Source organism: Hippoglossus hippoglossus, chromosome 24, assembly GCF_009819705.1.
Source record: "Hippoglossus hippoglossus isolate fHipHip1 chromosome 24, fHipHip1.pri, whole genome shotgun sequence".
In the NCBI taxonomy this organism is placed as follows: Eukaryota; Metazoa; Chordata; class Actinopteri; order Pleuronectiformes; family Pleuronectidae; genus Hippoglossus; species Hippoglossus hippoglossus.
Genome location: NC_047174.1, coordinates 4,038,820 through 4,064,961, shown reverse-complemented (window position 1 = coordinate 4,064,961; position 26,142 = coordinate 4,038,820). Strand labels below are relative to the sequence as shown.

General features: G+C 42.8%; 1 protein-coding gene across 13 annotated transcripts in view; it reads right to left on the bottom strand.

Moving 5' to 3' along the window:
• ryr3 (ryanodine receptor 3) overlaps positions 1–25,913 on the bottom strand; it is a 90,869-nt gene extending 64,956 nt beyond the window's left edge. For all 13 annotated transcript variants that reach the window (XM_034580405.1, XM_034580408.1, XM_034580399.1 and 10 more), the window contains exons 1-3: positions 25,733–25,913; positions 10,089–10,208; positions 5,001–5,105 (exon numbers count right to left, since the gene is read on the bottom strand). In XM_034580405.1, coding sequence (XP_034436296.1) covers positions 5,001–5,105; positions 10,089–10,208; positions 25,733–25,780 — 273 coding nt within the window. In that variant the 5' untranslated portion in view covers positions 25,781–25,913. The remainder of the gene's footprint in view (positions 1–5,000; positions 5,106–10,088; positions 10,209–25,732) is intronic.
• Positions 25,914–26,142: the final 229 nt, after the last annotated feature.

The window sequence follows — 26,142 nt, the reverse complement described above, 5'->3', positions numbered from 1 at the left end:
ATTTCAGGCCTGCGCTCCTGCTGACACATCACTGTCAGGAGCTGTGACCTTTGGTTTGTTGCTCCTGCCGTTGTACAGACTGAGTCCGACACCGCTCGGGGGTTGTGTTAAAAAAGAGAGACGGACAACCCTGGTGCTAATGGGTCTTTGTGCAAATGTGTTAAGGAAGGAAAGTGTCAGTTGTGTTTCTGGATAATTTGTTTTAAATCCAACAGGCTCGTTAGTCAACATTTCCTGATTAGTCACAGGCAGACACCAAAATGAATCATGTGCCATGGGAGACATTTGGCTTTAAACCCTGTGTCAGCATTCCAGCTCACGTTGTGATGTCTGACATTAGAGAACGTTAAACAGAGTAAAGTCAATGAAATATACTATGTTGCATTAAAATGAGGATATCAAATACAGCTCCTCGTATCCTTCAGTTGTTTATTGGAAGTATTTTTAATAGTAGACCACCAGGGGGCAGGATATATTTTTCCCACATAATTAGGACTATTCATTTATGGGTGGAAGCTACAATAAGTTGCTAGTTTATGTTCACTTAGCTGAACTAATACAGTTTTTGTTTTTAACTAATCCCAACATAAACAAACTGCAGTCTCGAAAGTGGCCATGACCATTAGTTACATTTAGAAATTAGTTACTAAGGAAAGTAACTTGAGTTACTTCTATGTGTGTGCTTCAATTATTATATTACTGTACATACAGATGTATAATGTCTTATTTATTGGGATCTTTAAGTGGTTCTGTTTGTTCAGATTAAACATATTTAAGTTATAACTCAGATTTATGACACATATTGTGGTAATTAATGGTTTTTAAGGGGGTAAACAAAAGGTAGTTCCATTTATCACAACCTGTCCGAATTCATTTCCTTCTCCTCCCCTGTGGCCTACACCTGATGATTTATTATTCCGTTAATAACTTAAGCATCATTGATATATGCCAGTAAAAGTCTGACAGCTCCAAACACATGAATGATTTTGGTGGCTCATGTTTTAATCACTTATCTAAACCAATCCTTTTCCTTTTTGTGCCTGCTCGGCTGTACAGGAATCCGCAGTGTCGGCCGTGTCGTTGCCAGCTCGAGCCGTTACATCAAACCACGACCAAGTAACTCACCTAAACGTTCACTTCATCTCAACAGCTTATCTTAGTTCCACAAGGCCGTTAGGAAAAGATCTCGTACCAGACTCATTCGCTAAGTACCATCTGATGTATTGACTCTCACGTACACAAGCTCGATGCCCTGTCTTTTTCAAATCATCTGGATAATAGTACAGGGCACATTGTCTTTACTCGTGACGTGTGATAATTGCAGATGCTTAAATGCGTGGAGTCATATTAGGCAAAGATATCATCGTCCAACAGCTCCGCTCGACGCTGTAGTGCACGTGTGGACACTCGGAAATCCAAAAAACTGATTTCAGGACATTTCCTCGTGTCACTGACCTGAAGATTCACTGATGTTAGAGACCAGACCCAGAGAAAACAGAGCAACAAACCCAAACCACAAAGTGGGTTTTCTGCCAACGTGTGGGGTTTCCAGATCCCTTCCATTTAGATTCAGTAGATGAGATACATAGTGAGAGCTCATTACTACCTTTGGTAAGTGATATTTTATGAGAATATTTGCAGACGGGTGACAAATTAAAGGAGAAACGAGTGGATCTTCTTCTTCTAACAGAGAATGTGCAGAAGTCACGTTAAGGCACCGTCTCTATCCCAACCAGCTGATGGCTCAATAGGCCTTTGTCCCCGTTCAGACCTGGGATGATCGTCCGTCCTGAGGGATCTTCTCAGCTCCTGCGGGCTCGACTCCCTCTCTAGCTTTCCCTCCTCACACAACCACAATGATGACGGACACATCTGTATGGTCGAACTGTCTATTTCAACTACACCATTAGGTCTTCGTGAACAGAAATGACGTACATGTGTATTTTGCATATTGAGCAGAGAAGTTAGATCACTGGAGAAACATTCAGGACGTAACGATTTGTGATCGGATCTCTCAGGACGGACGTTAACACCAGGTCTGAACATAGGGTCTGAATGCATCAATACTGACTCTGTTCTATTCAAGAATCCCAGTAATACATTTATTTATTAACCTGTGTGGAGGCAACTGCATCTGTCAAGTTTCTCTTCATTTATTCACATTGTTCTCCTTTAATTTGTCACCTGTATGTGTGATTCTATGCATTTTTATTTTTTTTACAGCACAAACATTTTAAGCTGTTTTCTAAAGCTTGTATTTTATCGCATTGAAAGCAAAAAAAAAAAAAGGAATAGTGAATAAGAAAGCAGACACCATCACTTGAAAGTGCTCGGACACTTGCGCACACAGTAGTCTTCAAAGAGGACAGGCAAAACATTTGACTTACTGTGCACAAGGGGACAGCACCAGTGGATGTCTATTTCAAGTTTGTCATAAGTTAAAGTGAGAAGAGAGAGAGTGTCTCCAGAGAAGCGGGGGGGAAGAGGAGATGTTGAGCTATTGTGAGGGGGAAACGTAATTTACTAATCTGAGGGAGTCTGACAGAAATAAATGTCTGTTAACCTCAATTGGCACAATATGAGGTGAGGTGGAAAATTTAAATCGTATTGCCATTAGAGTAACATCTCTCTCCAATGCAGTGCCTGTCATCTGCACTAAAGGCCGCACGAGCTCTGAATGCAGCTTTTATGACAATCAAGAAATAGGCGTCGCTTCAAGTGAAAAGTGCCGATTGTTAAAACCCTCCGTCGGGGGGGGCGGTCAGTAGTACGTCCGTCATGCACACTGACAACATGATGGATGAGTGAACTGATGGACCTACCCATTTGTCATGGTCGGCACTCTAGCAACACACAAATACAAACAAAGAGAACGTGTTATTGGGATGTATGTCAGTCAATTACACACGTCTGCCGGCAACAAGAGAGACAAACGGGCCCTTTATCCTGCAGAAGGGAAGAGGCGGGTAATTTATGAACCTTGCTACCAAGTGAGTTTGTATTCGGGCCAACATCATGTTGTCCTGCCAAACGAGGGGCAGCCAACAATGTTGCACCGTTGAGCACGAGACAAATCTGCTACCAGGGCTAATAACAATGCAGGGCCTGATTCCCCCGGTGGAGGGGACCCAAGCGGTTTACAAAATAAGACACTTAAAGAACCGTCTGTGCCAGAGGGCGATGTTATGCGTTGAAGTACAAGCGGTAGTCGGAGCAACTCGGCACAGCTCACGCTTTTGGGGTTATCCAGCATTCGTGGTTGTTCCTTTTTTTGACTCAGTTCATTGTAACGCAGTGAGCTGGAGTTTCTCCTGTAGCTACATCTGTACTGCACAGTGATTCAAGCGACTACAGCTTTGTCAACCCTGCTCCAAGAATACCAGTGGTCTCTGTGAAGAATTCACTAATAACTCTCAAAGTGAAACACAGACCATGTGTATCCAAGAGGAACAGCGATGAGAAAAAAACAACACTACTAAGAAGCGATTTCTTCTATGTGCTAGTTTGTACTTTTCAAATTTAATCCCAGGATATATTTTAAGAATCGAGCACTGTTTTCTCTTTGTTTATCCCAGAACATATGAGGAGGAAAGGGTTTAACGTTTGACCTCTCTCTTCGGCTCTATATGGTGTTGGGTGATGAGATCAAATGACACATGAATTTACTCTGTGAGAGAACGGGACCACGAGCGATTCTGAGCATCTGACCATGGTTTACAGAGCAGTCGTATGTGTCGTCTACCCGAGCGCTTCGTTCCCCGTCAGCGTGGCTCTACAGAGAATCTACCAGATCAGAGATTACTCACCTGCTCTAACAAATAAGCCGTGTGAAGCTGGAGAGGAGCTGGAGAAGGAAGGGGCTCAAACTGTTAAGCATAAATCAAGAGATTGCAGGACGGAGAACGAGGAGGCTACAGATGAAAAGAGCTACTTGAAGATAATTTCTCCGCCTTTTCTTTTAATCACCAACGGCCTTTCATTACCAGAGGCCTCAGATCTCAAGGAACTTGTTACAGAGAATGAAAAAGAAACAGCTTCTACTTGGAATTCAATAACAGCTCTTGGTGTCCTGGGCTTTGCCCTGAATGCTACTGCAATTAATGCAACAACATTATCACCCATCAAAGAAGAATGATTTTAAAAGTTCATATGTTTACACCACATTAAACCAGATGTGTATTTATGTTAATGGGCCCAAACTGTGGAATTCTCTGGATATCATTTAATTCAAATGTTATTCAATTTAAGAAAATGTATAAAAAGGAACTAATGAAAGAATATGAACTTATTGAGTAATAGTTATGTACTGATGATGGTATAAATTAATTAATCTGTGAAAAGGTCATCTGTAAAATTATTTAAATAAAAGGTTACGGTAATGAAATGTATTTTTTAGTAAGTTTCTAGATAACACAGTTTGAATTTGTCTTGTCTGATACGACCTCAAACTGGGCAACTTCAAAATCTGTAGGTAAAAGCTTTGGTTTGCAACTTTGTGCCAAAAAAAAGGCCTAACGAATAAAATATCAGCTATTTTTGTGTTTAAATGTAAACTTTTGGACTTGAAAATGCATCTATTTTTGCAGTTTCGTGGTCTTTCATGTGTTCTTCAAATGTTCTCTTCTCCGAGCTGGGGAAGCTGCTGGATCAGAGCCAGCAGGTACAGGCCAGTTACTGTGAGCAGCAGATTTTAACTCGTCTTTGATTTTTTCTGGCTCCAAAAAAAACCCTGAATATTTCCAGTCAGGTCAGTTTTCAGTTCTTGAACTGAGAAGCCACGTTAGATAGATTCAGTGAATTTGTACTTCCAGTCCTGTGACTTTCAAGTTAACTCATCTTAGATCAAACATATAAAAATCATAGAAATAGAGTGGAACTTGTGCTGGATCTCAGATGTTTGGGCTGCACTGTGTGTGTGTGTGTGTGCAAGTGTTTGAATGTGTTTGTGTGAACAAGACAGAGGGGGGGGGGGTATCAGTGGGAGGGAGGCAGGTACTCACCCCTTCGCTGTTCTGCCCAGTCTTAGCCAGCATCTCCTGCAGGGCCCGCACTGACAGGGACTGCTCCAGCACAAAGTTACAAATACACAGGTCTGGAGGAACATACTGCAAGAGAGAGGGGGAGGAAAAGGGAGGAAGGGGGGGAAGGAAGGAAGGAATGAAGGGAGCAGGGAGGGAACGGAGAGAGAGAAGTTAGAAGAGGCAATAACAAGCTGCTTTAAACAAAAACAAGCTCCTCTCCTGGACACAAAAACAATGTGACAGTTCCCTAATTGAAAGTCTTTCTTCCCTCTTCTGCTACCTGATAAACAGTTTGTCTGTTTTCTCAGAGGAAAAATACCAAAGAGTCAAACTTTATAATAAACCTCTCGGTAACTTGAGACTTAACCGTGTAGAGAAAAATGGTTTTCAACTTTCACAAACCGTGACGTGACAGTTGTCTGGGGCCCAAGCTGACAGGGGCCCCAGAGAATGACTCATTACATTAGCCCACAGCAACAACAATTTGGAGATTTAAATTCTTCTGATCTGTGAGGAATCCCCCCAAAAGACCCAATACCACCAGCTTTCTGCAAAACTTTGTAATTACAGACCTTTGGTGCCCCCAGGCCCCTTTTGCCTGGGGCCCCCAAAATCCCTTGAAACACTCCTGACTGCACATTGCTTTCATTTTCATTTTTGTGCCCACATACTGTTTTCACATGTTTCTCTTCCATAGCAAATGTTTGCAGGGATGTATTTATCTTAATGCATCTTGAAGAAATGAATAGACAGGGAGATGCAGCCCTGGTAAACTGTGTTGATTTATTTAAAACGTACAAGCATCAACATTTTATCTACGTTCTCAAATTGAATAAATATTTCCACAGCAGCAATTGGCTACGGAATTAACTGCATCAGGCCCCTGATCTGGGACCAGAGACCAAGTGAAATGATTAACCAGCTCAGTGATGACTGCTGCTCATAAATAATTCTGATGACCTCAACTCCCTCCGCCGTGCTGGCGTGTTGCTAACAAGTGGCCGGGGATCGTGAGCAGAGCCGAGGGGAAGGTGTGCAGCCTGTGGCTCCACTGACCAATAATTAATCTGCTCCTGTTTGACTCCTCAGCAAGCAGGCTTGTTTGGCTCTCTGCACATTTGTCTTCCAATCTCAGCAAAGTGCTCGTCTGTAAATCTACAAACATTCAATACGTTTAATGATCATAAATGGCTCAGTGACAACCAGGCCCAGTGTAATATGAGGGTGTGTGTGTGTGTTGCTGTGACTTGGAGACGATCATTTTTCATTTGTCATCATTTGTGTTGCTAGAAAAAGGCGAGATGACGAAATGCTTGTAAATTATGTTCAATTTAAAAAACAATGCAGGAGCAAACCTTCACTAATTGTCTCTGCTTGTCAGGGTGAGAAAAATTAATTTACTTCCTGTTGTGCTAGAGGGCACTGTTGATTAATATTACACCACTGACACGTCAACAACAACGTGTAGACAAGTGTCTCTCACACCTTCATATCAGCTCATATCCCTACGCTCATATCTTTACATCATCCTATTATTATTTACTGCTCATTCAATGCTATTTATCATCACATTTCATAACAATAACCCCCCCCCTCACTTGACATGCATCACAATCCATCTCTCCCCAACACAGAGGAGGAATGAGTTAAGGTGCCGAGTGCCTGACTCTGCATTGAAGTGAGAAATGTGATGAGAGGGCAGAGCTGCTGGGGGATAATGAGGATGGTGCTACTCTGTAACTCAACACATGCACGGGAACCTTCAGCACCACTGTGTGTGTCTGTGTGTGTGTGTGTGTGTGTGTGTGTGTGTGTGTGTGTGTGTGTGTGTGTGTCTGTGTGTGTGTGTGTGTGTACCAGCGACAAACAAATCTATTAACTCTCATGGAAAAAGACAAATCAATATCATACAATATTTATGATAATACAACAAACACATTTATAATAGGCTAGCGGCCCTAAAATCTAATAATCACACCACAAAACGAGAGATTAAAAGTTAAATATTAACTTTTGCCGATGCAGCTACACCTACGATGACATACGACCTTCTAATTTGCGACCGGCTGCTGCCGAGCTAACACCTCTTATGAATTATTTACTGCCAATTTTCAAATTACCATACTTCTTCTCGTGTTGCGAAGGCATGCTGAACATTCGGGAATAAAGCAAATCCTCTTTGTGGTCAAATCGACCTTTAAGAAAGTCATGTTTTTTTCCATACTCCACGGGGATCTTGAGGCAATACAATGATATGAGCTGTAACATTTGGATTATGACATTATAAGCAGGCTATTGAAAAGGAGATCAAATGATGTGTAACAAGTTGACGCCTCCATCTTCTCAAGGTTATCTACCAGTAAGGGATCAGAGTTTATTTCTTATTTCATGAAAAGACCAAAACCAATGAAGAGTTCATCCTGCTACCAAGCAAGTGTATCCAAAAGCCTGAAGGCCTCATTCCTCTGTTACATAGAGTTCCACTGGTGTTAACAGTGACTATTTTGATATCTGTCTATAATGTGAAAAAGAAATTATAAATCTATTCAATTTTGAAGGATTTACATCTTAAGCGTCACATTAAAGTAGGAGAGTCAGTCAACAGTGATGGTTTAGGTCTTTTCATGCATATATTACCAGCCTTATCTTTAAATACAATTAAAATATCAACAATAACAATCAAAACAATATATATTTAATATAATTAGTTATGATAACAAGGATATTAATACAAGTCATGCAGATGTTTCACAATCTAATCTGATGAGTATATGTGCCACTGACATCATATAGGCAACAATGCAAACTTTCAATTCACAGTCTCAGAACTCCTCTTTTAATTGGATCAAATAACTCCCCTGTTAAACTCCGCTGTTACTTCTCTCGACCTCCGGCAGCGACGGCGAGCCGAGCTCGATTAGGATCCGGGGGAAACGAGGTGTCAGCACCTGAGGACAGGCAGCAGATGACGGCCCCTCCCCTCGTGCCAAACCCCAGCTGTCACCCTCCACACTCAGTCACATCTCACGCCCAAGGAGGAACCAGAAGCGTTGTCCCCGGCACCAAGGTGAGAGGGGAGAGGTGTTGGTGACGGGCTGTCTGGTGGAGCTCTGCAGGTTGTTGCCCCTTCCAGCTGAACAACACTTCCAGGTGGATGAGCAATAACATGCCCGCACGTCCCCTAATCTTATTTACAGTCCTATTCGTCAGCGGCGGCCAGGTTAAATCAGGCTTCACGTGATATGCACAGCTCATAAAAAAACATGCGAACCTGGCAAGAGGAGAGTTGTGATCATGTGATCGTCCCTCTGACATGTAAAGTGAGTGTGAGACCAAAGTTGAAATGGTGAGCACGTTAGCAGAATGCATATGTGCTGCATTGTCTGTCGCACAGACGTCTGCATAACTCACTGACCTCTCGCCGTTGAGACACCTCAGTGATGCTATCGTGACTAATGATGCACGTAATGATATAAAACAAACTATGTTCCGCTTAAGAAATACATTCTTTAGAGCCAAAACGATCTGCATCATTTGAACGTCTTGTTTCGTGAAGACCACACAGTCCCTCTTGTCAAAAGGAAGATTAATGAGACGTGTAAACTCGTCACCCACGGCTCCTATAGTGTTGCTACACCACCAGAAAACAGCGAACTCCCATCGTTCAGTCACAGTGCGGAGCGGCAACAACCAGAACATCACAGCCTCGCTTCATGCATCGTGTTTGTTCTCGTTGTTGTTTTGTGTCTGTCCGGGCTCCATGACCCACCGTTGCGATGCACCGGTGCAGAAACGAGTGCAAATACCCCCAACTGACCCCGTAAACACTGTCAGTTGTGTTTTTTCGGGGGGATTGTGGCCAAGCTGGAAGCACCGCGGCCCGGAACTGAGTCGGGATCGCTGCAGCAGTGAGGGAGCGATTTATCCTCTGCACCACCAAGACACTAGTTTTTGAGATTATGTGTGTGTGTGTCTGCTTTTTAAAAAATCTAATTAGCTGTAACTGACACCACAGAATCTGCACTTTTTTTTAAATCCATCCCATTATTTGACAGGACAGCTCGTCTCAGTGCGCGTGGGTGGAAGGAGAAGGGGGTAAACAGATGGGTTTCAGGGAAAGACATCACAAGTGTCTCTTTGATTTACACTCTGTTATTAGGAGGAGACGTTGCCAAGGAGCAGAACTGGACCACAGATTCCATTTGGATGCAACGTTATTTTCTGCACCATATTTAACTATGCAAATGAGGGTATGGGTGTTCCATGTTAATTGTTGCAGGATCCATTTACTGGGAGAAGTAATTAATTTTCAAGAGGAGACACAATCATAACACACACTAATACAGCTCAGACCTTTTTAAGTTTCCATACTTCTGTGGAATTAACATCATCCGTCAGATTAATGCAATTCGTCTACCACCAATCTATCTTTTATAAAAAATGAAATGTCTGAATATTCATATCTGGGTCTGTTTCAAAAAGTTGAATAAGCTGCACTCATCGTCTTGAAAAGCTGCTTTCTTTAATCAATTAAGTAGTTCAACTAATTTCCGAAAAACAAAGATTTAATTTTAAAAAACATATTTTGAGTCAGTAAAAAGTAATGGATAAATGATAGAAATAGGCTAAAAGTAATATACAAACAGTTTAAGTATAAAGCTCATGGATAAATGGATAAATGGTTGAAATCTTCAGGTTCTGTCACTTCAAACAACAATGGTTCAAGCTAATTGAACCAAACAGACCTAAATATTGACCGAATAATTAAACTAACAGTAAGTTAATAGTTTTAAATAACATCCAATTGAAAACATCCTTTCAAATGAACACATTTCAGACGTGATGGGGGGTGAACTCATCTATCAGGGCTGTAAGGTTACAAAAACAAAAGCAATGAAAAAGTGATTTTCAGCTTAAAAGACATTGGTCAGCACCAGTTGTCAGAGGCAAATGTCTCCAGAGCTCTGCCCTAAAGGTTAAAGGTCACACAGCCCGTCTCACGCCGAACTTCCACTGACTTGTCATTTCTTCACAGTACAACAAACAACCCGCGTGTGGTGTCCTCACCTTAGCTTCCGAAGTGGATTCCAGGTAACACAGACGGTTTCCGAGTCCCTCAGCGGCCAGGCAGAACTTGCAATGCTCCTTCTGGATGGTGGCCACACTCTGGAGCACCACCTCATCGTCCTGCCAGAGGAGACATGGGGATTAATGCCAAGCGTCATCGACAGTGTGCAAAATAAACAAGAAAATCCATCTGGGCTCAAACATGTGGCCTCATTCGTTACCAGTTCAGGTTTTTAAACTCCCAGACGTGCACCTATGAATTACATGTGTCACTGCTGATATTGAAACTTAAAGCAGCATATAAAATAAATCCTGGAATTTATGGGGTGAAGCCTGACCGGGTATATCTCAAATTGATTTATCATCATGAGGTGTAAATGTGCTGAGAGGAGTAAGATCCATCACAGCAGAAGAAAATAAAATAAACTATAGCCTGAGGACCAGGGCAACGTTAATCCTAAATATTTACATTTGTTTTTGGTTTGAACTCATTCGTTTGGTTTTTGTTTGCAGGATTATGCAAAAACGACTAAATTAATTAACTGATATATATGAATGTGTTCAATTTGGTGCATATCTTAATGTGGATTCAGCATTAAATGTGGTTTTGGAAGGGGACTGTTGGGCCTTGGCGGAGGTTTGTGCTCTAGTAAGTGTCTCTAGTCTACTTTTGTCACGTATTGATAAATAAATTCAACCCTCAACCCAGGATAAGAAGATAGACAAGATATTAATTACACACATTGCGACCGAAATGCTCTCGCAGATAAATTAAGAATGAAAAGAAGTCACACGAGGGAATTCCCTTGTTGTCAAATTAAATCTAGAGGCAAAAACTACCAAACAACCAAAACTACATTGATCAGCAGCAGCGAGTTGAGTGATATCATTTCTAAATGTGTTCTACAGGCTCTAGTGTCTCAGTGGGAGTCGAGGCAGACCTCGATTCAATCAGTGCAACCGATAAATGAACATCTGTATCTGTCGGGATGGAGAGGGTCAGCCTCCATTCGGCATCACACGCAGAGATATCGATTTGTTTGTGTGTGTGTGAGTGTGTGTAGTGTGCGTGTGTGTGTAGTGTGTGTAGTGTGTGTGGTGTGTGTGTGTGTGTTGTGCGCATGTCTCCTGCCAGCTCACGTCCCACACTAATCTGAGCTGATGGTTGCCATGGTGCTGGCTCCCACCTCCTTCACAGCAGTATTAATTCAATAGATTTGGATACAGGCGGCACAGCACCCACAGACTCTGGGAGGCAAGATAACAGACCCTGACGATATTTTCAAACAAAGACTCCACTAAAACTAAACCCAAACATTTACTGTGATCGCGAATCAAGCGCCCCTGTGTGAAGACAACAGATTAATAGGATTTTTCAGTCTGTCGATGTTCCCCATTGATATTTTTCCCGCATTAGAAAGCATTCACTGGCAGCTCTTGTACCCAACACAGAACTCTGGGAGCTAAAGTATATTTTTCATTTTCTTTCAGGAGACGTCAAAGTTCAAACAGACACTGCAGGAGGACAGAAGTCGGTGTCTTTGTTTCATAGCTTTTGAAGATGCTCCAGTTTGTGTTGGCATTGCATCACAAATTAGATCCACACTCTGGCTGTTACAACGAGGGAGGCCACGGCAACACAGCACACGTTTAAAAGTTTAAAAACTGGAACAAATGAAAATGTATGGTGTTTCTTAAAAGTATCACTGATCCCCTGTAATTTAAGTGCAAGATAATTTAGTAGTTGATGTTATATGGCAGGAGTTATATGAGCATTTCAGGTACACAATGTGAAAGGCAGGCTATGTGGTTTGACTGTTGTGTGGACGGTAAAAACTTTATGGATAGTAGTGCAAGCAGGCGAGTGGGTACACAGCTATATAAAGGAGACAAATCTGTCTAATGTTATTATGAACAATGTAAAAAACAAATGCTCGTTCATTATGAAACTGGGGAAGGACAAATTAGATTATGGCCGCCCGTCACAGTCTAGAAAATGAATGGGAAACACTGGTTATATTGTATTTTACCCCAAGTAAACTGAATCTTTACATCTAACAGACGAAGTCAAGATGTAATTAAAATCTTCCCTCAGAAAACGCTGCCTAACGAGAAAAAACACGTCTGAAATTGATGAATAAACACCCTAAGATTAAAGAGGCATTTAGTGATTTATAAAGCAGTTAATTGCTACAGATGGTAATCAGAGCAGCTCCAATAAAAGGCTTCTTGAATATTTGGCTTAGATATTTTGGTCAGTTTGTGTTGCGAGGCAATAAAAATCCCTGTTAATGGATAAAATAACGCATTGCGATGATACTGGCTTGGTAAATGAGGATCAGTCCATACCAGCAGTGTTTTAAATACCCCACAATGCAACTCTGGGCTTCGGGGGGGGGGGGGATTGCTGATTACAGAAAGCATTAAAGTTGGCTCCAAATAGCAGCTGCAGCTTTTCCTGGTCGTTGTGTGATGGAGGAAACACAGCTCGTTGTTTCAGGCCATACAGACGGGGGGGGGGAAACTCTCCGGTCAACCGCAGGATGACCGGAGACTTGTCACCTCTTTAAAATCGAGGAAATACCCCCTCTTTATTTTCAGCTGTTTGGAATTCTGGTGGCTTTATGAAACCAGCAGGGCATCGCATCCATAACTTCACAGACACGCTGCGTCTGGCCGTGTATGTACACACCCTTCTTAAGGCTAATGAGCAAGTCAATAGGTGATTATTAGTGCAAGACAAGGGGATTAAAGTGAAAAAACCTCAGTAGGAATCTTCTAAAGCAGCAATTAAATCTAACTTGAGAGTTTAAACTGCTACAGTAGAAGCTAGGTGATGATAAACACCATGTTCTGCAATAAACTCTCTTGATGAAAGTCATAAAGATCAGCATTTGTTCCTTTAAGTGGTGATATGTCAACTATACAACCATTTTAAAAGACACACTATAGTTTGTGGTGCAGTTGAATCGCGTTGGGTTCCACTTACAGGTGTTTTTATGACTTTGTTCACCCTGTTTATATCAATAAGGGGCAAGATAAATCATATGAATCAATGTCTGCACAATGATTTACTTCCCCCCCCCTCACTTTGATAATGCAACTTTAGAACCAGAAGTGGTCAGAGTTGCACCGGGGATCAAACCACGACATGGACTGGACGTCATCCAGTCATCTGAGCGCTGCGAGGCGAAGGGCGGAGGAGCAGAAAGGACGACGGTGCCAACGTCGTTCTAAGTAAATAAATAAAAGCCTCAGGAGACACCGTTTAACGGGACAGTTTGATGTCGAGAGTGGATGCACAGTGGATTTATCTCATAAAGACACAATCGCTGTGATCAGATCTCAGAAACTAATGAAAGTGTCGTGCGCACCCGGGGCCAAGACACTTTCCGTCGACCCTCTGCACCCCTGACTTGATCCCCGGCCAGGGAATCTGGTGAATCTGAGGCAAAGTGATCCTCGCGGCAGCAGTGAGACCATCTGCTAGACAGCTAAGGAGCAGCATCAGTACTATGTATAGGGTCCTGGCCTGGAGGAGGAGGAGGTAAGGGAGGGTTGGGTGGCTGCTTCACCCACCATCCAAGTGTAGAGCGGCCCCAACCCGACCCCACCCATCCTCAGTACTACACCCTCTGGATCCTGCAGAACCAACACTTCTTTGTCCCGACAAACAAAGAACGTTTAGAACACAGAGTTTACTTGAAACAACCACTGACACACAGCTGGATGTAACACTGCCCCCTCAAAACACCCCCCCTTGACCTCGCCCCCTCTCTTGCTTTCCCCTTCTCGCCCCCGGCTGCTTCGCTCAGGCAGCCGGCCTCCCCGCGTCTTAACGGACAGCGGCAGGTGCGTCGGTGTACGCGCCCGATGCAGCCGCCAGCCGAAACCCGAGAACTCCCAGTGCTCCGGCGTGCCAAAGAAACTCCCACAACTCACCCAGTGCCGCCACCAATGTGAACTTGAGAAAAGGTGAATCTGTTCAATCCCTCAGCGCTGCTATTTTGACACGCATGCCTTGCACATGCTCAGTGGGAATCGGCGGGCGAGCAATGGGAAGGAATACAGGCGGACGGGGGTTAAAAACTGCAGGGAATAAAGGAAACTTTGTGTCCTTGTTCACACGGCCTCAGCGCGTCCAGATCGGTGCGACTGCTCAGGAGTCGTGTTTCTCATAAATGTCGGACAGGGTGCTAAGTACAGGTTGAGCTACGTGTTTTTGAGTGAAGCTTAGCTTAGCAAAGCAGATACAGTGTGGATGTGTGAGAAGTTTAACCTGATAAGCTGGATGAGGGCCTGACACTGAGCTGTCTGTCACAGATATACAGATATTCAAAGCCCAGATGAAGACAAAGCCAGGATTGTTTTTTGAAATCCCGAGCTGTGAAATACAGCACAGCTTAAGAATCTTTGTATTCTCATGTGATCCGTCCAAACACGAGCACCTGACGACAAATAATTAAGTTGTTACTCACAAAGTTTCAACCCAACGTTAGATTTTTGAAGCCTTGTAGAGCCTGAGGAATCAGGACTAACAGTGACAGTCTGATTAAAAGTCAAAAGGAGCAGCTGAAAACAGAGCAGTGACAGTGAAAAATAGCCGTAAACAACAGAGAGAGGCAGAAGAAACAACTGACTCTAAAGCATTTTGACATCGAGCTTTACGGTCAGACACTGAGTTGGCAGATAAATAACTCATACGTTAATATAGGTTCTAATGTTTACGTTTTATTCCGTCGATCATTTGGAGGATTTGCTGTTGGCTGGGTAAAAAATAACATTGCAATATAATTTTCATCAACAGCAATAAAACTAAAATCCAATATATATATATCGATGTAAGGCTTAAACATTCTGTAAGAACTGTGAGGATGTATAACCCATAAAAACTTGTGAGTACAGTCTATAGTGTACTTATATACAAATATACCTGTCAAACTAAACCCTGTTATTAGACGCATGTGTAATGTTCATGTCAAGTACACAAGTTTAACTAGATGGTTTCATAGCTCCCGACGCCACATTGATCCATATTGTTTGGAGACAGAAAGAAACATTGTAGACTTCCATGAAAAGTTTGGAGTAAAGTTTGAAGTGAGTATCGTCTTTGTTTACATCCTAAATAATATGTTTTTCAATGTGGACAGTGACGTAGGAATAAGTAGATTAAACAAATTAGAGCTGAAACAATCTAAATAATTGATTAATAGATCATCAGAAAGTGTAAATGCAAACATCTTGAGAAGTCAATCAGTCAATCACATTTTATTTGAATCTCACATATTCCAGGTGAAACATCCTCTGCCCTCAACCTTCAGCAAGAGATGAGGTGATTGATTGTTTTGAGGAACTGTCTCTGGTCTCAGTCTCTCAGATGTGACACCAGAGACAGTTAAAGACTTTACCTTGGGCTTTACACTGAACAGTTACCGCCGCCTAAATAAGCAGTGGATTAACAGCTATTCTATGCTTGACATTATGAACTATATCCTCACAGTTCACTCTTGCATTCTCACTTAATGTTTCCATTCTTCAGCGTAGTCAATGGAAAATGTCGTCATAAAGTTTAGCCCTAAAATTATCAGAATATGTTCGTAATTGATCGATTTAGCCATTAACTTGAACTCATGGGGGAAAAAACTTGGTAACCACCAGCGACTGAGAGCAGAACTCAGGCAGATGAAGAGAAAAGGTCCCTTCACTCACAAAGTTTAAACCTTCACAACCCTCTCCTGCACAATAACACTTCATTATCTGCTCAACCCGGTGTTTAAGCAGCATTAGCAGTTACACCGTGCCACTCAATAGCGTTTGGATCATAACTGATTAATGAGGCTTTTTAAATGAATGAGATTTAGATCCACGCTGCCATTTAGCTCCAGAGAACAGAAAAAAAACGCCGTGAAGCGAAACACGGAGCCGCCTCAGCAGGGGAACGTTGATCCGTGTCAATTATTCATTTACTAAAATTTCATTAGGAACAAACAAGCTGCACACAGGCCTCGTACACCTTGTTACAGATAATAACACGAGTGTGTGTTTTCCTGAATGCCAATGAGGCACTCTACTGCTCAGATGGAACAACACGTCTGCACAGAGGAGGTATGTTGTTGTTCCGAGAGGGATGGAAAACCCCACATCAGTGTATTTCCCTCTCAGCCGTCAGCCCATCTGTTTCAGCAGTGAGTGTCTGCATGGTGTTCAGGGCACTTGCTAAATGTCCCGGCCTTGCTGTCATTATTTGCTCTCCCCCCTTTGTGGGTTGACAGGTGGCTCTTACTCTCGCACTTCTGGCTGCGCCTGGACGTGGCTATGTTCGATTCGGGTTCAGTTTTTTCCAGATTTATTTTACAAGATGGATTTAATAAACTCCACAGATTCTGTGGGGGGGGTTCCTCCAGACAAATGTCTTCACTGTTTCAATCCCTTGCTGAAGTACAGACTGTCCTGTCACTATACTTGATAAAATACAGGGACTATTGCGTTTTAATATTCAACAATGGTTTTGTTTTTCATCCGTACAATTTGCCAGTTAAGATCCATTTAACATGACACTCATTGTGTGTGCAGATACGTTATATAAGCATATAATTGTGAGAGCATATCTGAGACGACATCATGGGTCAAAATGAATAATGCAATGCACATCTGAACTCTGTATGAAAAATTAAATAAAATAAAATTGCCACAGTCAAGCAAGTTTTCGCCCTGCGGTACACGGCCATGGATCACAGACTCCAGGATTTGTATGGTGTTCCTGTAACAAATTGGATTTTCCAGGCCTCGTTTGCATGCATATTGCTTCAGTGCGGCTTCAAATAATAAAAGGTCTCCGTGCATGCGAGGCCGAGGCAGAAGCTCTGAGAGCTGCGGGCGCCTCTGGTCAGGGGACGGAGCCGGAGCTGCTCTAATGTCCATCATCCTGTCTGATGAGACAGAGCAGACACAGGCAAGATGTAGTGGGGTGTGAAGAGAGGAGTGTGTGTGTGTGTGTGTGTGTGTGTGTGTGTGTGTGTGTGTGTGTGTGTGTGTGTGTGTGTGTGTGTGTGTGTGTGTGAGAGAGAGAGAGAGACACAATCAGACAGAAAGAGAAATGCATAAAAAAGGTGAAGTGAAGACGTTCACCGGAGGCAAACACCTTCTTCTCTCCTCTCAGCTCCTGACCCGAGCCAACAGTTATTTTACCCTCCATCCCACATGTGTCCAATTCTGATGCTCACTTGTGATTTCAGCTGTCGTGCTGCAAAAAAGTCCTCAGAAGACGTCAGTGTGATAAATCAAGCACTTTTCCTCAGAATTCAAGACCTGACACAAGATCAATTCAATGAGCATGGAAGAGTTTTGCAGAAACATCAGCAGCAGCCTGTGACACGATAAACCTGCGTCTGCAAGGACTGACAATAGTTTCACGGATCCATCAAGCGACACGATGTCAGACGCAGCCGCTCACAGCAAATAGAAAAATGGTGTTTCGAGGATTTCAGTGGGTTTACTGAAAAACAAAAAATGAGCAGGTTATTAGCAGAATGACAAATAGAGACATGTTTTCCTAAAGTAAAACATCCTCAAATCCCGTCTTGTCAGAAAATAATTTAAATGGGATCAGTCACTCAACCAAAAAATGATTGTGGTTGTAGAAGTGATTGATTGATTGATCCTCGCCCATTATTACTATGAGTTGCCCTCGAGCAAGGCACACTACTGCACAAATGCTGTTTAGAGACTGAATAGCAAGGTGTTCTATAGTAAAGTCACTTTCATGCTTTGCTCACTGAAGGTCTCTACATAATCTCAGGCTATAAGTTTTACTACGTATGGAATCACATCGTGAAAACTACGTGACTGTGAAAAGTTTCGCTTGAAGTGATGAACCAACAGAGAATAATCACCAGACTCTGCTGCTCCACTTGGAAAAGTACGAACTAACACAACTGCTCAATTTATAAATACTGAGTTAAGAAATTCATCATATCATCAACTTTAAAATATGTCATTGTTAGTTTTGTGCTGCGCCAAGAGGCCAAAAATATGTTTGATTGTTTGTGTAACATCCAACATTCATGACCGCATGAGCAACTATCAGTTGAAATGAACATTTTAGAAACAGAGGTCAGGTGACATTGTTATAACAGAGGCCACTATGAACACGTAAATAAATTACACAACAGGTAAATATGGGAGGAGTTTCAGACAGTGACCAAACGATCCTCCGGCTGTATAAATTAAAAAACATGACCAAAGAGCCTAAAACAAACGGAACCATGTTGGCATTACATGAAAATGAACCGAGTGACCTGAGGGACACTTAAAAGGCTGAGAAGCTCAATGTCCGCACCTTTCTCAGTCCTTGGTTGATTAATGAATGTAATTATTTCGGGTTGAGAGTCGACTCACGCTGCTGCTGCTGCTGCTGAGATTCTACTTCTAACTGTGTCTGGACCAACACAGCAATACACTGCATCATGTCTCCTGCTGACACATCAGTACACTCAAGGTACAAGTTAAATGTATTTACATTTATTTGGTGTTGATATGAAACCTGATGAGTATTAAATGTGCTTTAAAGTCACTCAATAACTCAAACAATGTATTTATTATGATTGTATAATTCATCCTTTGTGAAGTTAGTCATGTTCTTTACATTTGTGAGAGAGGTCGTATGTAGAGTCAAGGCAAAATACTTCATAGTCATAACAGATAAACAGAAGTTTTTCCATATTAATAAGTAGTATTTTAGGAATGCACACTTACATAATGCAAACATGAGGCCACACTGTCGCCGCGGTGGCCTGAAAGAGCCTTTTCCTACTCCTGTTCATAATTCATGTGTATTTCATGAGCTTTCAAACGCCACTTCAAGGTCGAAGACGTATAATGACACAAAGATAAGATGGCGTTCTCTCTGATTTAACCAAACAGAGTCAAACCCCTCGGATGTAATTTATGAATGAAAAGCACTGAAGCCCAGATTGTGAAGTTAAAAGCCGCCACCTTTACCTCAAGTTTCGAGAATGATGAGGACGTCGGCAGCCCCACTGTCGTTCAGCGCTGAGGACTGAGCGAGCAGGAGCCACCAGACAAACCCTGCTGCCATCACAGCTTGCTCAAATCAATACAGAGGAAATCCTTCCCATTTAATTTAGATCAGGCTGAGGGGGGGGGGGGGGGGTCACCTGAGTCTGTGAGACAACGCCAACTCTTCTCTCTCTCTCTCTCTCTGAGGAGAGAAACTTTGCAAGGGCATCAACAAGTGTGATGTAAGACCCTGGAATGATGACTCAGAGCTGGGATGGATTTTCCTCTCACAGAGAAATTACTAGTCCACGGTGCTCCTTACTTTTGATTATTCTTGTCTGCACGCAGTCGGCATCATTCAGATACATGAGCTCATAGTCCAACAATCAGAAAAAGCCATTTGGTTTTGATTCATTCTCCTGCAGAATAACTTCCACAGCACAGATTCCTCTGCTTAGACCTGTGATATAAATATAAAACTCTGCCAGAGACATGCAAAGCCACCAGGATTTACTGTTCTGTTAATCATGCATACTGGACATTATCACCAGTAAGTTTAGTGTCACTGGAGATCGTCTTATGCGAAGGAAAGGGCCGAAAACATCTCGTAAACGAACTTGAGATTGTTTGTTATTTCCAAGGACAAGAATAAACTTTTAAGTTGAACTCTTAAGCCCCAGTGGAGAAGAAATCCTTCAGTGCTCGGCCAAAAAGAAACTAAAAGTCTGATTAATAGCACAAGGTCAGGTCCGACTCAGCTGTCCCGAAGATGGTGAGGGCGCTGCTGATTGGCCAAACGATTCGATGCAGTTGCCAATGAGAGCGAGCCGGACGTTGCATTTCCTTGTGAACCAAAACGTGGACGGCTACAAGACTTTTATTTAGACAAACTTGTGCAATCTATGAATATAATGATGAATATAATGCGATATGGTCAAAAGCCCAAAACAGCAACTATGGACATTTGCAATCTCTTTCTTTTTCTCATACATTAGCAACTAATAATCATTAAGTTGAGGTAACTATGGGGATAATGTTGTTAAACCTTAAAAACATCAACTCTGGCTCCAAATCTATGAAGGGATTTGAACCCCTGTCTTCAATGCACAGTTGATTCATCCGCAACCACGTCGCCCTTTCTGCGTTGGCACTTGATTGGCAGTAAATATTATTACAACATAATTGAACGTTATGTTGCAGGAGACAGGATTGTGCACAGTGATAATGCAGCTTATTACCTCTCTGTGTTATTAGTGTTGGAGTGAACCAGCTTTCCACTGAGTGTCGTATTTCATTACACTCTTTCCTCCTGACGATCACCTGACATCTGCAGAAACAAGTGCGCGACTCCTCTAGGAAAAAATCTCTGCAGTTAATATCAAATTAAAGATACCGACACTTGACTCCACTCTATAATGTCTGACATTTTCAACCGTTTAGCCGATTGCAATCGATGAAACTTTACCAAACCCGTCATTATCACGACAATAATCAAACAATAAGCTTACGCTCTTCATCCCTCAGTACACGATTTAAGATCCTTACCTAGGGTATGATCTTTATACATGGCTTAAACAATGATTTCCAATAATGCAACTTTTGCAGCTTCCCCCAAAATATCCACTGGCAGTGACTCAGCATCAAACTGTAACTTACCACCTAAATCTCTAAGAAAAGAATCACAGTTGCACCACGTTCATTTAATCTTTGTCCGTTTAGTGCAGCACTTCAAGTCTGACTGAGGGTGTCCGTTACGTTGACATACTAAGCTTCACAAAATGCTGTATATTACTTGTTGGTGTCAAGCATGCGATTGCCAAATGCTACTCTATCCCAATAAAAATGTTTATAGGGATACAGTTTGGGTTGAAAGCGTCATTGGGCTTGTGTTGCCCAGATTCATGCTCTGTCCGTGTGGTTGAGTGCCAGGGGGAGCGGGGCTGTATGTGCTGTGGAAGCATCATCTTTAAAAAGGCTAAATTTAAACCTCAAGAGTCCCCGCCTTGGTATGCAGAAGGCTTCCAGAACATAAACTCCAAATAAGCCCAGAGGAGCTACTGGAGGGAAGCAAGGGTCGATCACCTGGTTTTAAAAAGGTGCAGCAGTGGCTCACCTGGACAATGGTGGTTAAAACTAATATATACTCTAGACAGGTGTAAACAAAATCTACAGTCTAAGATTAAACACAACAACATGTGGACTGTTAGTTAAACCCAACCCAACTTCGTGCCTGTTGCTTCTGATCTTTTTGTTCTCACACAGCTCGGGTGTCGTTTACATAAAGTTTGACCACTCAAAAGTCTTCTTATGAGATCTAAGTTATTATTATTAGCTACAGCTACCTAGCTAGATAATTAAGCTAACGTTAGTGCCATGATGCAATAGTTAAAAAAACATTCTCTGCAATGGATTTGACATTTTGCTAAAAGACTAAAGTTGCATGTTTCCGGACAAAAAGCCAGAATCTCCACCAATTATTAATAATCCAAGAGATTGAAATATAAAACACTGTGTTGTTTGCAGGGTAGAGAAAGTTAGCACCAGTATTATGGGTGTACAACAACTACGAAGGCTTTTTAGATGAGGGTGTGTTTGGCCAATATAATGCTATAATGAATTTATGCTTCACACTTCTGCTCATGTGTTTTGAGTTGTGAAGATTGAAACTCTCCAAACCCTTCTGCCGTGTCGAGTTAAAGTAGCCATGATTGGACATTGGCTTTAAGGGGAATAGGTTTAAAGCTAGGGTTGGTAATCCTGGAAAAGCTAGCAAGAGCAAGCTACAATTTGAAAAACAATGCACCTGATACATCCCACCCCCCCCCCCCCCCCCCCCACTCGTCAAAGCTGAAAACTCCAAGAAGCCGTTATTTCCGTGACTCGCTCGCTAACTTCTGGTCATCGTCTCTGCTTCAGTGGATATCTCTCCAGGTGAAGACTCGGGTCAAGGTGTGCGCGCAAGCTGGCAGGTCGGTCATTTCATCCGGTCGTGTTTGTCACAGTCCTGCTCGGGCCACAGACGTCTTTCTTTATCGATGGCTATCGCTTCTTGAAGAGGATTTCAACTAATAGCCTGAAATGAAGTATTTCAGAAACAACTTACCAACACTACCCTTAAGGAGACTTTCATTTTCAGCCCAATCACATTCTACAATTTCCAATTACATCAACACACTCCAGTGTCATTTCATATGAGAATGAACTTAACATTTCTTCTTTGTTGGAGCATAACATCATTATTTCACACAGCAACACAATTAGCAACCGCGCCGTATAATATAGGTGACTGCACATCATCATCTAATGACACTGCAATTAGGAATTCCCATAATACTGCAGTTTGCAAACCGAGCAAATTACATTGCATATTTCCCGTGTTCCTGCATAAATTCATTCCAGGACAATGTTGTTTGCATCTCCAGCGCCTACAAACCAAAACTGAAGGAAAATAAAACCAGCAGCATTTCCTTGGCACAGATATAAAATACTATTTTGTGAGTGTTCCAACTGTACTAAAGAATGATCGTAAACAAGCCCAATCTTCAGCGGACTGTACACCACACTAATCCTATCAGTTTTATTTCAAATTAAATCTCTGGAAGGTTAATGAGCTTTCCAAGAAAAAGTCATCCCCTAATCAGTGAGCAAAGATTTTTAAACAAGTTGTACATAGAAGATGAGAGTTGATGATAAATGTTAAATCTCGGTACAAAGGAAAAGTTTCACTGTGGGACTTTGAAGTCACAGAAAGTCGTGATGTCTTCACCTTGAAGTCGAGGTGGAACATTTTCCTCCTCTCGGACCCTTTTCGTTGACAGATAAACTCTCATCGCTGCCAGCGTTTCCCAACATTACACATCAACGGCGTCCGCACTGAAACCCAATCACAGTCTCTGGACATCTGTCACCACCTGACAGTAGTATCGTATACCAGTGTCATTTTGATTAGGTATACAGGAAACTCATATTAAATTTGTGACTCATATAAATCCCACAACAGCTGCAAATTGACCTTTTAACTACAAGCTCCCTTTCAAATCCTCACAAATTAAACATAACAATAAATCCAGTTGCTGACGGAATCAACTCAACGGCTTTGACTCCTCGTGAAGAGACACGTGAGCCGGACGCAGGCTTGTTCCATAATGTTCAACCCTTATAACATTGTGTATTTCAATTAGCACCCGTATTTTAAGGCTTCCTGTGAGAGCGCGTCTCTCTCACCACTGAGGTTTGATAACAAGGCCCCTGTGGACCTCAGGGGAAAGCCCCCCCACCCACCACCACCACCTCCCACCCTCCCTCCCTCCCTCCATCCCAAATCGCTGTTGTCATCAGATAACCAGGATGCCAATGTGACAGTAGAATCTGAGAGGTGTGGGTCAGCATATCACTGGCATCACAAATAGTAGGAGCTGTTAAGTACTGGGTCCCGCCTGCCACCAGCAGCAGCAACAGCCAGCCAAGACGCCTCTGAGGGTCTTACATATGGATTAACAATACTGTATATGTCAACATCTGAAGGCTGAGAGACAAGACGTAGGCTGGACGTCAACAGGGAAAGCAAAGCAAAGGAGAGCTGCACTGAATTCAATGTTACGAAAAGGACCGTGACAGCAGGTTTCGACATTTTAGCTCCTGGTTGCATCACTTCACTAAATATACGACTGAACATTGGTTTCACTCGTCGTGAGAAGCAGTGCACAGCTCTACTCTAGCTGTGGGACGTAACCAGGCAAGATGAGCCTGTTTGAAAGAAATGTAGGATTCAGGGTTTTGGAGGTTGTGAATCATACAAGACTAAAATGTCCCTGTATTAGGACGAATAATAGATTATCTTAAAAGTTAACAAGTGTTGGCCTCTGCTGCTTTCTCACTAACCCTCTAACTTTATGGTGTTATATAATGTATAATGTAATGAATTGTACCCTGTCCCCTACTATCTGTGTCTACAGTTCCAGGCAGCCTACTGGTTTCCATTCATTTCCCTTTTTAATTAAAGTTTTAAGCACTCTGAGTTTATTGACTTCATTACCTCCACCACAAAGGTTATGGATTTACCCCTGTTTGGGTTTTCAGCTAAATTACACAAAAACTACCCAAGTGGTTTCCACCGAACTTGGTAATAAGGATAAGAAATGGGTCCAGAAATAACTTTAGTAAATGTGAATGTGAATCCAGGAGTTTTTGTCACTTCAAACATTCTGGAATAGAGAATTTTTTGGACATTTTCACCAATTTCCCAGGGGGATAGTTCACGGATCATGACGAAAAACTATATTAGGGGACTGATATCTACGAGTGTCTGCAAGTTGGTTTGGGTCCAAAGAAAAATCTGGAGCTTGCAGATTTAAATGTGGTTTCATAAGGCCACTGCTGAGCCATGGTGGTGGTGTGTGTCTAGAATAAGTTATGGCCTCGAAGCAACTTTGATGAAAAAGAAAGCAGACTTGATGTCAACCGTGATGGATTATACAGCTATACCAAGTTCCACGTAGATCCTCATGCTGTACGAAAAGGATAAATATGATAAATCATTGTTCCTCAATCACAGCAGCATTGTGTGCAAAACGGTGTACGAGACAACTAATGCTTAAATGGACAAAACATGTGAAACCGCTGATTTGGCTCTTTTCAGTAACAGGAAACCTCTTTTCATCCAGTAGCAGATTCCATCGAGCAAACACAAACAGCTGTAACAGGAGACAAGTTTAAATCTGTGGTGATTGGACGAAGCCGCCCACAGATCTCCAGGGGTCTTCGACAGGACCGAAGCCAATTAGACGGACAGTTTTAGCGTTTAGAGTTTAAATCAATTCCCCGTCAAAATATCAAGTCTCATCGACAAGTGGCCCCGTGACATGAAACCAGACAGGTGAATCCCTGATGTGCTTTCAGTCTGAGTCACTGCTGAGTCTTACTGCTCCTCAGGCAACACCTGAGCCAAAAGGATCCACCAGAATAAAGTGACAGATATTCCCACCGCACACCAACATACACGCTGTCATATCATTTACAAGGATAACTGCTGTGCATGACCACAGAGACACCGTATAAGCAATCTGCGTCAAACAAAACTAAAATAGTCATCGCAGAGAGGAGGCCTGAGAGTGAGAGAGAGCAACTTATTGAAAACTCCTGTCCCCCCCAAGGAGAAGGAGAAAGATTGAATCCAGGGGGGAAAAGTCAAGAAATAAATAAAATAGCCAAATGTTCATGTTTGAGATGTGGGAAATAAAAGGCATCGAGGAAAGTGAGAGAGGGGGCATGTGTTGTGAAATGGCTCCAGATTGTGTAAGGTCATTTTTGCCCTTGCACCTGCAGACAGTCTCATTGAGATCCCCCCCCCCCCCCCTATCAGGAGTCCTGTCGACAGGTGGTGCACCCTGCAAACCTGCGGCAACTTCCCCACACCTCCACTCACGCAGGAGCGCAGCCGGAATGAAACAGGTGACAATGCAAACACCAAAAAAACCCAACAACTTCCACCTTGATCCAACTTGGATGGTTGGATTCACGATGCTGCCTCCATTTACGCGTAAATTGGCACACGCACACGCACGCATCCACAAGGGGAAGGGAACAGCTCGCACACACACACACCGACCCACAATCTCCTTACTTACAGTTCTCAAGAACTGGATCTCATCTTCCCCTTCTCCGCCCTCAGCCATGGCTGCGAAGGAGCCTGCTCAGACTCTGGAAGCCACCACTGACTGCCGGCAGAAACGCGATGCTGTGCCTCTCAAGCCGATATTAGCATGGAGCTCATCCACAGCCATATAGGGCAGCCCGGCGAGACCCCCTCCTCCTCCTCCTCTTCCTCCTCCACTCCCTCTCCCACCTACCTACCCCTTCATCCACCCTGCCTCCTCCTCCTCCTCCTCTCCCTCCTCCTCCTCCTCCTCCCAGAGACCCGACAGCAGCAGTGCGGAGCAGCGCACGGATGGAGCCCGGGCATCAGAGGACGAGCTCCCTGTGGAGGTGGTGATGGTGATGGCTGTCACTCAGGATGAAGAAGAAGATGAAGATGAAG